We start from the raw sequence: 16672 nt of genomic DNA, 5'->3' as shown, positions 1-16672 counted from the left end.
TAAGAAATTGTATCGTGGCCGAATAACGGAACCTCGACTTTAGTATTTTACTCTGTTGAGAGGTGTTGTACATTATTATTATCACTGCGCAATATTCACAGCAATCTACATTTCAGAAAAGCAGCACTACCATTTTATTGTAACCATTATTCTAACAGTGCCTCAAATGTACGAGATCGTTACTTCCTTTCATTTTGTTGCAGCGGATGCTTCGGGGCCTTAACGTGAATGATGTCTAACTGTGACCTCTCAGTGAAGGGCATGAGGTGCGAGCAGTTCGAACAAGAATTGAACGGAGAGCAGAAATCGTCCAATATTTCCCTTTATTCATGTGGTGACTCCTCACATGGTTTTTTTTGTTTGTTTTTTAGAAAGATATCCTGACAAATACGGACAGTCGTGCCTATGGAAAGATGCACACTGCATGCATGCCTGCAAAATCACTGTCACGTACTGTATGCCATCAACTGTGCTCTTCACTTGTGCATGTAAATTTATTGATAATCAGTAGGTGTCTGCGCCAGTTCTGTCATTACAATAAAATGCAACTGACAAAGGCAATAAACCCAAAGTGTGGAATAAGCAATATGCTAATCTGGTTACTGAGCACACCTGATACACGAAACCAAGTGATCGAAACTCATTTGTTACTTTTAAGGAATAATCAGACGGTAATGGCGTTTATCTGTTCGGGTTAAGCCTCAGTTAGTCTGTGTGTTTGAACAGAAACCGGCTTCTCATGCAGCCTTTTAAGGTGCTTTTAAATGTTTTTTCCTCAACCGCCATCAAATTCATGTTTGAATTGTTTCCGTTCAGCTGCATGAGCACCTTTAGACGCCTGCAGAGAAAAGTTTGGTAGGGCAGCGTCCATCCAAGCAGAAATTATAACAGGGGACAGGAGATCAATACATTCAGGGAGAGATAAGGCTGAAGAATACCACAAAAAAGAAGGTTTCTTTGCATTTTCAAAGTGTTGCACTCCTCAAAAAGTACATTCGGCACATTGATTACCTGATGTGAGTTTAAACTCGCAAGAAGAAATAAATGCAAACGCCTGAATCTTAAGCTTATCTGAACAGGCACAAATGAGCAGCACCTGTCTTGTGAGTTTTATTTCATGTCCACATGAGTTCCCCTTTCCCCGAGATGCCAGAACTGTCCAAACCGAACAAAAACGAAATAAAAACCCGGCACATCAGCGACTTCCACAGTGCTCTGAGAGGAATGTGACACCTCTCTTCATCAATTTTTGTGCCTAATTCTACTATTTTTATTACTCTCTTTCAAAATGCACTTATTTTTGGTCATGCAGCCAACGTTGAGATCTATAACGCCATTTTTAAACATCAAACTGTGCTGTTGTCATCCTAGACTTTTGCATTTGGCAAACTCTCTGTCTGAACTTTTCAGCAAGCAGGAAATCAATAAAGGACATTACTTTGAAAAACATTAACATTATGGCCTCCTACATGCATCATTGCAGTTTTCTCAAGCAGAAAATGGGCTTTCAAACCTCTGAGCAAGGTTCAGATAATTCCCTTTAGATTTCCCGGTTTTAGCGACGCTGTATATTTCAGCCACAGCTATTCCCCCTGTAGACAGAGAGCGGGAGAGAGAGAGAAAGAGAGAGAGATAGAGGAGGGAAAAAACTTCATGGCCACAATATTTCTCTGTCAAATTGCAGGAGGAAGACAGTGCAGGAAGGCAGGGTCAGTGATGGAGCACTCTGCCCCGAGAGGCAGAGAGTGACTCGCAGTCATAAAGGGAGTGATGCTCGGTGAAATGGCAGGAATCTCATTTGGCTGCTCCATTTTCACAAGCGTCATTATCGTACACCTCGATGTCCTGGAGACTGGAGGCGTCCGTATCGTCCCCTCCGCTGCTCCCACTGTTCCTAAAGGCGATGCTTCCTATAAAGGGGTACACGCTTCCCGTTAACAGTTCCCTGATGTTGTAATGAGGGAGTTCTGGGTCTTGTCTTTCGGGCTTGGTGATGCACTGTCCCTCCATGGCTTTGTTTCTTTGATAGTACTTTGAAAACTTGTTAAAGATGATGGTGATGGGAAGAGCCACCACTAGCAGGCCACAGATGATACACACGGTGGCCACTATCTTCCCCGCCACTGTCACGGGGCAGGTGTCCCCGTAGCCGACTGTGGTCATGGTGATTGTGGCCCACCACCAACCTGAAGGTATTGTCCCCAAATCGGTGTCCTCTTCCTTCTCCGCGAAGTAGATGAGAGCAGAAAAGATGGAGATTCCCACTGAGAGGAAGAGAAGGAGCAGGCCCACCTCCTGGTAGCTGTGGCGGACGGTGGCCCCCAGCGCTCGCAGTCCGATGGAGTGGCGAGCCAGTTTGAGGATTCTGAGAACCCGCATGAGGCGCAGAACCTGCACCACTTTCCCCACGTTTTCTATGTCCTCGTTCTCCTCTGCGCTATCCTCGTCGGCGGTCTCCAGAGCTAAAGTGGCATAAAATGGCAAAATCGAAGCGGCGTCGATTATGTTCAAGGGGTTTCCGAGAAACTTCCGTCGGGAGGGCGCGACAATTAACCTGATTATGAACTCTGCGGAGAAGCAGACGATGCAAACCGCCTCCAGTCTAGTGAGCACGGGGTCCTCGATGGGCCTGTCACTGTCATCCACACGCTGAAACTCTGGCATGCTGTGAACACACATGGCCACGATGGAGGTCAACACCACGCTGAGGGAAGCCACAGCAATGATCTTCGAGGCTCTCGAGTGACCCGGATCCTCCAGTCTGAGCCACATGTAGCTGCGAATTTCTGCACACCAGGCACCTTTGAACTTGGCGAGGTCTTTATCGAGAGCAGAGAGCTCCTCAAACGAGGAGTCGAAGCTCGGCTCCTGCTGGTCTTCGCTCCTGATGTCCCAGTCTCTGTCCTCGATGTACTCCTTCCTCTCGTGGTACCAGTTGCTGCAGCAGGGGCTGAGGTGGAGCTCCTTGATACCCCAGTACTCAATCTCTTGACAGAAAGAAAAAACGCACAACTCCTCCATCATGTGGATTTGTCCCGTGTGGTAAAAGTTAAGCACGCAGAGGAAAACCCGAGGATTCCTGTCAAAGTAGTACTCCTTCTCAGCCGGGCTGTAGTCGTCACACAGCTCCAGGATTGCCGCCTCGCTCTGGCAGCACAGCAGACGAGCCAAACGCGTGTGAGGAAAGCGGAGCACCATATCAGGATCCAGTTCATGCCGTACCCCTCCCACATTGAGGTGGACCTGGTCCTCCTCATCCCCTCGCCGGTGGAGGATTTGCCCATACCCCATGATCCTGAAAACACATTTACAGTGAAGTCAGTTCATTCTAGCAGACTTTTTGTGTCTTTTTTTATGACAACTAAAATGTCCACAAGGATTCCCCAGTGAAGAGTAACTGTAACGTTTAAATGGATGGTTTCTATCAAGACACATTTGACTGCACTGTTTGTAGAATACATTAGTCTTCGGAAGGAGGGAGGGGGATCAATACAGCACACACAGGAAATGGCTTATACTGAGAGAGCAGAGAGACATGAGGTGCTGTCACATGTATGGGATTACCACTAGAAAAATATCATTTTACAAACTGATTTCCAGCCCTCGTCTACATTTTTGTGTAGATATTTTTAAACAGTTGAATTCTAGACACTTAAGTGAAGATGAGTTTTTCAAATTAAAGTTTTTTGTTTTTTTTAAATTGGTTAATAAGGACCTGATAAGTCTGTTAATTATAGGGTCTTAATGCAAAGGTAGAAAAACATACCTGTATTTGGAGCGTTTCTTTCCATGAAAAAGAACTTTTATCCTGCCGTTTTGCTTTTCATCTTCTCCTGAAATGCCGCACAGAGCAGGTCAGCGAGGGAGTGAGGCGCCGCAGCTCCCCGGACGGGACAAGAAGAGCTGGAGGCGGGACAGAAGCACGGAGGCAGTTTGTTCCCTTTTCTAGGGAACAGGGAGGGGCGAGGGAGGAGAGGAGAGGGCAGCGAGAGACTGGGAACACCTCTTGAGAAATTTATAACGTATGTAACGTAGTCGCTTTATTTTAAAAGAGCCTCCAAAATTATCATGTTTCTGTCCTGGGCTATCACTTACTCACTCTTTAAATGTCACTTCAGATGTGCTCAATGTCCCTTACAAACCTCACTTGTTCTGTATTTGAGTGAAACAGCTGCAGTTGAACCAGCGCGGAGACAGCGCACTGGCTGCAGAGAGCGAAGTAACTAATAAATGACATTTGAATCCACTTTGAGAAAGCGCTGCCGGGAGGCGAACTGCCAAACCAGACTCTAAAACGCTACTCATCAAACAGCTGCTGTTCAACGTTTATAAATCAGGTTTTATAACTTACCAAACTCCGTGTTTTTTATCCCCTCAAAGAAAGAAACCTCAGCATCTCCCACAACTTCTGTGTGCGATACGGAAGACCAAAACTGCCAAGATTAAGAAGCACAAAAAATTTGACACAATAAATGTATATGCTATAAAAAATATTAAAATAAATTAATGCAGGCATTAAAAAAAAAACCTGATATAATTTATTTTGTTTGCTTTTATTGCTGGATTGTATAAGTATTTACTTAAGGTATGTTGTATTTTTTTTTTATAAAGTTTAATTAATAATGTTTTAGTGGAGGAAAAATAAATAATAAAATAAAATGAATTAAACAATAAATAGGGGGATTGATGAAAACATAAATAATACAGAAATATGAAATTACTTCATGCTTTCTAAATTAACTATAATAATATTTTATGGTGCATTTGATGATAATTTGTCTGAAGTATCTTTGTTTGTTTTGGTTTTTGATTTTTAGCAGTTTTGACCCTCCATAAAATCTATTTCTTCACTTCCTAAAAGCACAGGTGATTTCCTGAGTGCTTCCTGCTCTTTAGGACTTAAAAACTCAATTTGCCATTTTAATATCTATGTGCTTTCTGAATAAATTTGTTTACAACAGTTCAGAGGTACACAAGTTTATAGTTATTCTGCTCTTCTGTGGCGCAACCATCATGAACTCACAACCTGCACAAGGACAATCTTCTGACCTCAGTGGCACCTCTCAAGACCCCAACTTCATTTTGACTTTTTCTAATTGGTTTTAGAAAAATTCAAAATGAATTTGTGACATTTTTGAATTTGCACCACTCATTTCAACTTAGGTGGGTTATTGGAAGATTGTATGAAAAATCTCATCACCATCACCCAGGACCTGAAGTGGGAGCCCACCATCACCTCCGTCATCAAGAAAGCCCAGCAGAGGATGTACTTCCTGAGGCAGCTGAAGAAATTCAACCTGCCAACATGGACGATGATGCAATTCTACACTGCAATCATAGAGTCCATCCTCACCTCCTCCATCACCGTGTGGTACGCTGGAGCCACTATCAGGGACAAACAGAGACTGCAGCGTGTTGTGCGCTCTGCTGAGAAGGTGGTTGGCTGCAGACTCCCATCTCTGCAGGACCTGTACACCTCCAGGACACTGGGGCGTGCAGCTCGGATCTCAGCTGACCCTTCTCACCCTGGACACAGTCTGTTTGACCTGCTCCCCTCAGGCAGGAGGCTCCGGTCCATTCGCACCAGAACCTCTCGCCATAAGAACAGTTTCTTCCCCTCTGCTGTTGGACACATGAACAATAACCGTATGACTGTTCCCACCACTAACACATGACCCTACGCTGTGTTCACTGCATCATTCCATGTTTGGCATTGATCACCACCTGCACTCATGTATATATCATGTATATATCTATCTATCTATCTATCTATCTATCTATCTATCTATCTATCTATCTATCTATCTATCTATCTATCTACTTAGCACTTTTAATTCTTATTCTTATTTTTATTTTCATGTCTATTTAAGCGTAATTTATAACAGTATGTTTGCACTGAAGCACCGCAGCAATTTCCTAATGGTGTAAACCCGCTCATCATTTGGCAATAAAACCCTTTCTGATTCTGATTCTGATTCTGATAGACTTGCTTCCTCAACTGAAGAACGTAAAACCAGCAATTATTAGCAATAGTACAAAACACTGCTGCCTTTTTAAAATTCATTTCTGCTTTGGTTTTGTACTATAACTTTTAATTTTTAAATGCTGTTCAGAGTTTGGATGAATTCTCAGTATATAAGAAAACAAAACAAACACACATGCTTCATTTTATTAATTATTTACTTTACAACAGTTCATTTGGTTGGACAAGCATATTTGAATTTAATTCCAGTACAAGTGCCGTCAGCATTTTTGCAGCTCTGGTTAAAACTCACTTCCACCCAATCAACCTCATCAGGCTCCAACGAGATCCACCTGTGTGTGGCTGCAACCTCCCTCATCTTACCCAAAGAGGTGCCTTTAGGTCCCCTACAAACTTCTTTAAAAACGGCAAAAACAGAGACGCTAAGATTACCACTTCCCCACCGCTTGTGCCATGGGTCACTCATTAGGATTGGGGTTTGTAGCTTTATTTTTCTAAGAACCTTTTTAGTCAAACTTTCAGATTTTTGTCTTTAACTGAGTAAGTTGTTTTTCAGGTGGTTCATTCTTTTGGTAGTTGTTATGAACACACAGGCTCAAAAGAGGCCCCCTTTAAGTAAGTTTTTATTTTTTATAATTTTTCCTAAAAATGTCACTTAATCAAACTACTGCCTACTTACTCACGTCAATGTTTATTTCCAGATATCACCGCTCAGTGTCTGGGGAATGTGATGCGTGTGGATGTTGGTCCACTTGGAGGAAATCTTATGAAAATTACTGCCGTCATGAGTAAGCTAAAAATTATTTCTTTGGCTTCTTGCCTCTTAAAGCTTAATTTTTTTCCCACTTTTTTTTTTGTGTTCCTTATCCTCTCCTCAGATAACACTGCAATTCCTCTTACGCCAAGTTTAGCCTCGCAGTGTGGCATCAGTGTGAAGATTGATCTGCTGGGAAACGCCTTGATTTATGCCTCTCTTCAAAACTGTTTTGCTCACAATGTGGTAACGTAACAAAGATAAAGACAGAATTATTAGAGGTTGTTTGGGGTGTTGTTTGTTTTTGTTTTTGTGTTCTTTTTCTTTTTTCAAAGCACCCAATGTGTGTCCTATGCTTCTAGTATTAATTTTTTTTTTTTTTTTTTAAACTTATTTTTTTTTTGTAGGACGATAAAGAATTCACCACTGCTTTGCATCTTCGACTGCATGGAAACCAGTTGTTTGAAGACGAGGTGTACCAGGTGGTTAAAACTTGCCGCTACACTCCCTGGGCCTTCAGGGAAATCGTCTGTGACCACAACTATATGGAGGCAAGTGACTGCAGCAAAACCTTCTGTGGTCATGTTCCCATCTACATGATAGTGGTGCTATAGCCCATAAGAGCATCAAGGCTAAAACAGTTCCTGGAAAGGTGAGAGATGGTTTATCATTGACTCGAAGGGTCTTGTTTCTAGGTGTCCGTGAAGAGGGCAGCTGCAGATGATTATGGCCTTCCTGCATATTCCGAGCAACAGGGCAGTCCAGAGTTTGCTTCTACTCGACGAGCCGCAGAGGTTGGAGCTCGTTTGGCCTCTCGTCTATTCTCAGACACCATCTCTGCATGTAAAGTCACGATTTGGTGTTTGCCTTACAGAAACGCCCCATAGACGCAGGATACATAATCACAACAGTTGTGTTCTTCACACCTGAGGAGAGGATCATGAAGGCGACTGAGGCCCACCAAAGGGGGTACGGGGTAGGAAACACTCCCACCAGGGTGATTCTCCGGAGTTCAAAGTCTGCACTGGCAACGTACACCCAGACTGTGAGTAAACTGCAGAGCGCATGCTCTTCACACATGCCTGACATGACCTGGCATCTTGTTCTACAGACAGACTCTGGTTAAAGTACTTGTAGCCCATTAGATGGCTCACACTTGCAGTCAGTAACCAATTGGATTTAGATTCATTATATGATCAGACTACCTTTTTAATCTTGTTACGGTCTGACATTTGACAAGATAAAGTACATATGGCCCATTAGCCTGCATTTCCACGTTCTAACGAACTGCTCTTTTGCACACATGCTTTATCTTCAATGTATTAAATGGTTATCTCACCCTGCAGGTAGCAGGGGTGCCCATGAAGGTGTTCAAAACCTCGACTATCTTTGAGAAGCAGTGGCTGACTGCTCGAGTTGATGCTGTAGCTGCTTGTCCAGTGCTGGACGGTAATTAAACTCTAACCATGTGAAAGCTGCAGGGAGCCTGTGTCATCTTGTGTTTAAAACCTGAAGGCTTTAGCAGTTAAATCCGCAAATTTGTTTTTTCTAGTCTTCATTATTCCTAGGGTGGTGATGCATTTGGACATTTAGAAATATTAACTTGCTGTCTGTCCCAGGTTTAAGATGAAGACTTGTATGCATGCGTGGTTTAGAAATGCTAAGCTGTTAGCAAAGTTGTCTGCCAGCAGACCTTGTAGCCTCTAAATCCTCTATAGTAGAGTGTCTGTTTTGGCCTTATGTGCAGGTCATAGTGTTTCCTTCACGCCCACCATGATCACTTGGCGCCTGCCCCAACGCATTGACCCCTTAATGTCCTCTGGGCGGGTTCAGCTCTTGGAGGTGTACTTAGGCATCAACGGTCAGACGCTTGATCCTACTCAGATGCCGGCCAAGCTGTCTGCCGACGACTCGTACATCATTGTTCAGATTCCTGTTGGGGCCGACGGTGGATACTTTAAGGTGAAAGGCAGTTGTTTTTATAAGAAATCAAGATTTGTATCGAGTATATACTGATAAATGGCTTCCTTGGCCTTTTAAGATGGCAAAGTAGTAAAAGCCACTTCTCACTGTGAAATGAGGGCCCATTTCCAAAGCTGAGCCTCCAAAAGAGTTGCTCTACAAGCATTAAAGCAGGAATCTTATAAAGAATTATTACAGCTTTTGTTCTGCTTTTAAATATGTTCCATTAGGAGTAGTCATAATGACAAATTCTTGGTTTTAAAATGATAAACAGAGCCATATCCAGGGAAATCGGTATCTCCTCTCCTATACAATCGAACCCATGCTGGAGTTGCTCTGGACTGAAGATGGAGAAGACACAAGATACAAAGTCTTGTTTCCCATCACAACGCCTTTGTTGTCACTGAATCTTCAAGTTTTTGACGGCGAGTCTCACCATTCCACTTATCATATATTATGATTATTTGTGTAAAGTGCAAGCTCACTGAATTCCTCTTCTCTCGTCCCTACAGAGACTGTTCCGAAGCAGCAAGTGTTTAAGCTGGTGCTTGGGCATTTTGCTCCTGACGTGGCGCTGATGAACATCACCTTCCCCTCTGAGGTTTTGACTATAGCACAGTGCCATGCCAGAGGCTTTAACATCAGAGAGCATGTGTCCCCTAACAGCAGCTTGAAAGTCTTTACACTTGAAGTGCCCTTCACAGACCCTGCTGTGCTACAATCGGTAAGATTTAATTTCAGCTTGGGGGCAGGATATTAATGCATATTTAATTTAACTGCTAATCTTTCCATTTCCCTACAGAGGGGAATGGGATTTATAGTCTACTCTCTTCACCTGACCTTTGGTTTGCTGGTGCTGAATGAGTTTGCTCCATTTTCTCACACTGTTTACCTGGAAGCCACACTGGAAGACAAGGGTCTGTATGGCTGTTTATATACAAATGTAAACATACAAGCCTGAAATGTTTGTCATGACCTTGCACCAGCTGCAGGCCAGGGTTCTTGATGCCTTTTTAATCTATCTGCAGTTCCTCCTTCCATCTCTGGAAGCTGTGATTACCAGAACTTTTATGTCCTTGTGGAACATGGAACCTCAAACTTCAACTTTCATACCATGGTGGGAAAGCGACTGCTGACACCAGGTTTGGCTCAGCAGTATGGCTACATGGAGAATGGAACTCACTTCAATCTTGTTGTGCCGTTTGCAGCCCCTGATGTTGCGTTTGAGGTATTTTGTGCTTTGCTGTAGATGAGAATATTCTGTTTAATGTCCTGCTTGCTCTAACTTGAACAATGTTTCAGGCTATTACACCAACTTCCATTAGGACCAGAATTGACGTGATCCTGAAGGATCCAGAATCGAATGTGCCCATCAGTGACTTCTCGATGGCTTGCAATTTCTTCTCACCGCTTACTGGTTGGTTTGGGTTTCTTGTTTAAATTTCATTGGCGAGTTCGAGTCTAGTGTTTAAACTTTTATTTTCAGAGTGTTTCCCTAATGGTACCATAACCACTCTGGCTGTGAAACTGGAGTCTTCTCCCAGCCTGAACCCCAGTGAGCTCACGCTGCTCGACCCCACCTGCGGTCCAGTCTACAGTGATGACCGCTACGCTTACTTTGTCTTCACTGCTAACTCCTGTGGGACTACCAGAAAGGTACTGTCACTGCACAACTTGATGACGAATACAGACTATTAATGCTGAGGCTGATCTGATGTATTGTCTTTAACTTTGTTCCCTTAGTTTTTGCCCAATGCGATGCTCTACGAAAATGACATCTCTGTGCCACATGACCTCGAAACAAAAAGTACATCAGACTCTGAGGAAGCAGAATTTGCGTGAGTGTCAGATCGTTATTAGGAAAATTAGGGGACTAAAGTTTTTAAAAGTAACTTGAATCTCTGGACTAAATGGACTCCTTCAGCTTTGCATTATCCCTTATTCAATCTTTGATCCTGAGATGAAGATGAGTGTCTGTAGGAATTTTCTCTGGTCTTTGCACCTCTGACTGCATTCAAATCTCATGGCTTGTCTTCTAGGCTAAAGGTTTCATGTTACTACGACCTCAACACAACCCACACTGTGTCCTTCCACACCAGACCTCGCAGGAGTGAACCATATGCTGAAAATGCAAAAGGCCAGCTGCAAGTGGCAATGAGACTTTCTTTGGGTATGAAGTTGGCATCATTTCATTTTTCCACAACACAAATACAACTCCAGCACTATGGAGAGATTTAAGATTCTTCTCCCTTAAACTGGAAATCATCCTCAAATCATTAAGCAATTAAACTACCTTTACTAACTAAACCTTACTGCTTTATCTCTAGAAGATCTAATAGTTTTTAAAAACATTTTAAAATTTCTGGCAACTAGATGGTTCAGACTTTAAAGGTTGCTGTCATCAGCATGTGGCTAATTTTTCCTGCTTAATGTTGACCATCAGCTTCAACTGTTTTTACTCCAGGAGCTCCTATAATTTAAAATGCCTTGTCTATTGCGTGTAAGGAGTTGGTATTAAATGTCTAGTTTTTGTCATTCTACTTTGAATTTCATCCCTAGGCGCAGCTCTCATTAAAGTAGCTAAGCCTTCACTAAATCTTAGTTTTTATTCTAACATCCCAGAAAATTTGGATATTGAGCTTTATGCAAGAAGAAAATCAGGAATTTGTTCTGGGAGCTGGCAGCTCCCAAGTAAGTAGGTCCGTGCATGGCCATAATTGGCGGGTGTATATGCAGCATTTGTGAGAGGAAAAACCTCAATGTCCTGAGCTGATTTATATTGTTCAAAGCCTCCTGTCATTATGTCATTTCATGCTGTCTCTCTGCACTTAGACGACTCCTTCAGAGAGTTTTACAGACTCGAGGACTCTCCCATCATGAAATATCTCCAGCAGCCGCTGTATTTTGAGGTGGAGCTCATGAGTGCAATAAATCCTCAAGTATCACTGGAGCTGGAGAACTGCTGGGCGACATTGGATGAGGACAAGATGTCCCAACCCAGATGGGATCTGATCATAAACGGGTAACACTGAGGCTGGTGTTTGTGTATTAGCATAAGCTCTTCCTTCATACTGATGCAAGGATGGGGTAGGGGGACAAAATTTAACTTTTTAATGTATCTTTGAAATTGTCCAGCTGTCCACACACAGACCCACACCATGTGGTCTTCCATCCAGTGTGGACTGATGCTAGGGTTCAGTATCCCTCTCACTTAAAGCGCTTTGAGGTCCAGATGTTTGCCTTTACTGAAAATGAAGAGGATCTAAGTCCTCAGGTAACTCGGCCTGTTTAAAAAAAAATGTATATAAAAAAAAAAAAAAAAAAATCCATGGTTCAGAAAACTGCACATGCAAATCAGTACTCATAAAAACACTTGCATCTTCTAGGTCTTTGTCCACTGTGACGTTGTGATCTGTGATACCAGAAATCCATTAGGTGGCATTTGTAATGGGCAATGTTCAGACCCAGAGTACAGAGGTATAGTATGAGGTCCTTTATAATGGAACACTTTGTTTCAAGGGTTTGACCCAGAAAAAGAAGAGAACATGGTGTGCCATAGTACTTCTGTCTCAGACTAATTTTCTTCTCAGCCTGCTGAAATTGGTTACTGTTAACTTTCCTCATTCTCTTCTCTCCACAGGTAAAAGACATATCTCAGAAGAACAAAGTTCAAAATCATTTGTGACATTTGGACCAGTAATTATGAGTTGATACAATAAAGATTTTTTTTTTTTTAAATTCACCTTTATTGTCTGTTCTTCTGCTTTGCTACATGTGGAAATTTGATTTTCCACCTGTAATTCTGAGTATGTAGTCAGTTGTGTTGCCTCACCTATCAAATTATGTGAGAAGTCATAATTCAATGTACCTCTTTGGGTTAAGGACTCTTGCAGAGGTGAGTGTGCATTCACAAGAGGAATACTAGTGACCATGTGTCTTAAAAGACAAATGTAAGGTTTATGATATGGAGAGACGTGTGGTTTTGAGATGGTGGCACTCGCAAAAACTGTAGTCAAAGCTGGAGAAATGAAGGTGCCAATATTTTCATTGGGGGGGTGCCCGACTAGACATGATTGGAGGACAGCTTAGCTTGGAGACAAATTGCTCTGTCAGGCAGGAGGAAGACCAGAATGTTAGTTCTTGTATGACAGAGGATGCAAATGAAAAATCTAACGTGGTGCCTAGAGTAGCCAAAAGACTGATTAGAATCTTAATAATTTAAGGTTGCTTTTGTACTTTAGAAAGCCCAATAAATATTTGTAGTTCAGAATGCATCAGTATACAGTGACTCATTTTACAGCCCACAGGAACAATTTCCACACATATTTTCAGAGGCATTAACTGGGATTTCTGTAGTGTGGTGGGTGCATTTTTCCACTTCAAAATATTTCTTCATAAATAGTGTTTTTTTTTTTTTTTTTTTTTTTTTTTTTTTTTTTTTAAAAATGACATTCAGCAGCTCCTGAATGGTAAATGAAGCTAATTAAATCAAACGGAGTACTCTGCTTTCTTGAGCAGTCAACCAGTGCGTCTTTCCATAGTAGTGTAGTTCCAATGAGGCCACTTTCGCCATCCTCTGCACATCTTTCTGATCTTGTGCTATCAGGAGGCTCTCAATGGTGGAACAACAGAAGGATTGGAGTTAATTCAGTGTTATTGATACAGTGCCAAATCACAACAGTGGCCTTAAGGTGCTGTATATTGTAAGGTAAAGACCTACAACAATACAGAGAACCCAACAGTCAAACAATCCCCTTTTAACTGGAAGAAACCCCTGGCAGAACCAGCCTTAGGGGAGTGGCAGCCATCTGTCGTTACCAGGGGGGTCAGAGGGGAGGGAGACGGGATGAAAGACGCACTGTGGAAGAGGGCCAGAGATTAATAACTAATGATTAAATGCAAAGTGTCATATAGATGTTGTATAGATCTTCAACACTTCACTGTCTCAGTCCTGCATCCCGCCGTGCCTAAAGTCAGCCACAATTGTCCCACTGCCAAAACGTACTAACATTAGCAGCCTGAACGACTACCCGACCAGTTGCTCTAACACCAGTTATAATGAAGTGCTTCGAGAAACTGGTCCGACGTCACATCATGTCCTGCTTGCCACCCAACCTCGATCCGCTCCAGTTCGCATACAGAGCTAACACATCAACTGAAGATGCCATTGCTACAACGCTCCACACCACCATCTCTCACCTGGAAGTGCAGGGCCGTTACGCCAGGCTGCTCTTTGTTGATTTTAGCTCTGCTTTCAATACGATACTCCCGGACAGACTAATAGTTAAACTGCTGGAAATTGGACTTCCTTCTACCACCTGCCGCTGGATCAGAGACTTCCTCTCAGACCGTGTACAGAGAGTTAGAGTGGGGCATCATCTTTCCTCAGCCCTCAGCCTCAACACCGGCTCTCCACAAGGCTGTGTACTGAGTCCCCTACTGTACACTCTGTACACACATGACTGTGTTAGTTCCCACCCAGACAACGCAGTCATCAAGTTTGCAGATGATACCACTGTGGTGGGGCTCATCTCTGGGGGAGATGAGACGGCGTACAGAGCTGAAGTTCAGAGGCTGTCAGATTGGTGTGTAGATAATAACCTGGACCTCAATACCAACAAGACAAAAGAACTGGTAGTTGATTTCAGAAGGAGGAAGTCTGAGCTGCAGCCTGTCAGCATCAACGGGGAGTGCGTGGAAAGGGTCTCCAGTTTCAAGTTTCTGGGTGTGCACATAGACACAGACCTCCAATGGAGCTCTAACACCTCTGCGGTTTTAAAGAAGGCCCAACAGCGTCTCCACTTTCTGAGAATCCTCACAAAAATGGACCTGAAGAAGGAGCTGCTGACCGTCTTCTACCGCTGCTCCATTGAAAGTGTGCTGACATATTGCATCGGTGTGTGGTTCTCCAGCTGCACCACAGCACAGAGAAAGGCACTCCAGAGGGTCATCAATATGGCCCAAAAAATCATTGGACATCCTCTTCCCTCCCTGAAGGACCTGTACAGCACTTGCTGTCTCAAGAGGGCACGCAGCATCCTACGGGACTGCACACACCCAGGACACCGGGTGTTTAAGCTGCTGCCATCTGGCAGGAGGTTCAGGCTGCTGAGGTCCCAAACAAATAGACTCAAGAACAGCTTGTACAACAGGGCAATAGCCCTGATCAATGCAAATAGCTGACCTGACTGGCTACCTACCTGGACTTTTTTGGGGGGGGTTAGGGTTAATAATAATAATAATATTTATATTTATAACAAGGTGCAATAATAATTAATGTGCAATAATAACAGTGTGCAATACAAATACACTTATTCTTCTTTTTTATTACTAAGTTATTATACTGTGTTGTGTTGTTTGTGTTGCGTTGTGATGTGTCGTATCGTGTTGTGTTACATGTAGTGCCGACGAAGGACAGTTTTCCAATTTCATTGTACTATTGTACTATGTATGACTGTGCAATGACAATAAAGAGTTATCTTATCTTATCTTAAACACACAGAGCGAAGAACAAATACTCAGAGCATCATGGGATGCCCCCAGAAGCCCAGGTCATTAGCAGTGTAACTAATGGAGGATTCGGGGTCACCTGAACCCATCCTAACTATATGCTTTAAAAGAAAGTTTTAAACCCAATCTTAAAAGTAGAGAGAGCATTCCACAGAAGAGAAAAGCTGGAAAGCTGAAGGATCAATTAATAAGAGCTAATATGAGAGAAATATGCTCTCACAGAAGCATTTGGAATCAACCAAAGGCTTTTCTGTTAGTTTTTAGCCTTATAATATCAATTACAGTAGTCCCGCCTACTGTAATAAATGCATGAACTAGGTCTTCAGGATCACTCTAAGACAGGATGTTTCTAATTTTAGAGATATTGCACAAATGCAAGAAAGCAGTCCTACATATTTGTTTGATATGCATGTTGAAGGACACATCTGGTTAAAAGATTCCTCAGTGTTACTAGAGGCCAAGGTAATGTCATCCAGAGAAAATATCTGGTTAGACACCATGTTGAGGTCTGACATTTGGGGGTCTGTTTCTTAGGGAATGTAGAGCTACTGTAACATCATAACATAAATCACAGCATTACATATGCTTTCTAGTTGATCCAGGTGTGTAAGAGATGTATGGAGGGGGTGTTATAACTGCATGACCTGTTAGTCTGATATGCAGTAGAGTAGTAGCAGCCTTGATGTGGGTTTGAGGGAGTATGGAAAACACTTGGCGATGATGGGCGGACTGGGTTATTAGTATTTATCCATCTGACTGCAGTTTTCTTGGGAATTGGGACAATCGTGGCCGACTTCAGCCAGGTGAGAACGGCTGCCTGCCTTAGTGAGAAGTTAAAGAAGATGCTTTCCTTCAGCACTCATTATCTCCATCTGCTCAAGCCACTTCTGTGCGGGGGGAGTCTGAGCCGGTGTTGCTGTAAATGTGTCGTCTCCTTCTTCCCTGGAAGCACAAGATGGATGCCGACTCCACTTTCTGGCAGTCAGAGCAAGCAAAGTACTTTAGTTTGTCCATGAAAGTTTTGTCAAAGCAATTTATGGCTTTCCCTGTAGCCAGCGATTGTCCTTATTCCACATGCATTTTGAGTTGTGCTCTATACACTGACATTTCAATTAGAAGTTTATGGGTGAGGGTGTGATTTTATGGTGCATCTATACAAGACTACATAAATTAAAGGGCTAGGACAACATCTGATCTGTGGCAACCATAAGCTGCCTTTTGTGAAAACTGGATTATAAAAATAAAATTTGATTTGTGGTGCAATTTTAACCCTTGAAGAGTTGATTCTCAAATTAGTGGATATCAAGAGCAATTTTATTTCATTAAGATCTGATTAAAGACTTATATTTTTTTACCCCTCCAAGCCACTTAAACTATAGGATTAAACAGACAAGAATTATTGAACCACAAAATTGTAGCTTAATTGCCATCATAATTTACAGGTGATTAGTTTAAAGTATAGA

At 42.6% G+C, this 16672-nt stretch overlaps 2 protein-coding genes across 3 annotated transcripts; one reads left to right on the top strand and one right to left on the bottom strand.

Moving 5' to 3' along the window:
• Positions 1-370: 370 nt before the first annotated feature.
• Positions 371-4519, bottom strand: kcns3b (potassium voltage-gated channel, delayed-rectifier, subfamily S, member 3b). The gene is made up of 2 exons (XM_040016910.1): positions 3767-4519; positions 371-3295 (listed from the first exon to the last, which is right to left on the bottom strand). The coding sequence occupies exon 2, from the start codon at positions 3289-3291 to the stop codon at positions 1795-1797; it is 1497 nt and encodes a 498-aa protein (XP_039872844.1). The 5' UTR covers positions 3292-3295; positions 3767-4519; the 3' UTR covers positions 371-1794.
• A 1813-nt stretch (positions 4520-6332) lies between these two features.
• LOC120725377 lies at positions 6333-12460 on the top strand. 2 transcript variants are annotated; one of them, XM_040018241.1, is made up of 21 exons: positions 6333-6459; positions 6540-6598; positions 6685-6771; positions 6862-6983; positions 7145-7288; positions 7433-7531; positions 7612-7782; positions 8084-8186; positions 8485-8699; positions 8974-9124; positions 9212-9423; positions 9502-9616; positions 9728-9927; positions 10002-10116; positions 10186-10355; positions 10443-10537; positions 10739-10869; positions 11532-11721; positions 11835-11973; positions 12086-12175; positions 12336-12460. In XM_040018241.1, exons 1-21 carry the CDS (start codon positions 6437-6439, stop codon positions 12408-12410), a joined length of 2706 nt encoding a protein of 901 aa, XP_039874175.1. In that variant the 5' UTR covers positions 6333-6436; the 3' UTR covers positions 12411-12460. The 2 variants fall into 2 exon arrangements, with proteins under 2 accessions (XP_039874175.1, XP_039874176.1); XM_040018242.1 differs by having other exon boundaries at positions 12086-12176; positions 12340-12454.
• The last annotated feature ends 4212 nt before the right edge of the window (positions 12461-16672 follow it).

This window comes from Simochromis diagramma, unplaced genomic scaffold (genome assembly GCF_900408965.1).
Source record: "Simochromis diagramma unplaced genomic scaffold, fSimDia1.1 OVJJ01000802.1, whole genome shotgun sequence".
Lineage (NCBI taxonomy): Eukaryota > Metazoa > Chordata > Actinopteri > Cichliformes > Cichlidae > Simochromis > Simochromis diagramma.
The sequence above is the reverse complement of the archived record's forward strand: the minus strand, read 5'-3'. Positions and strand labels throughout refer to the sequence as shown.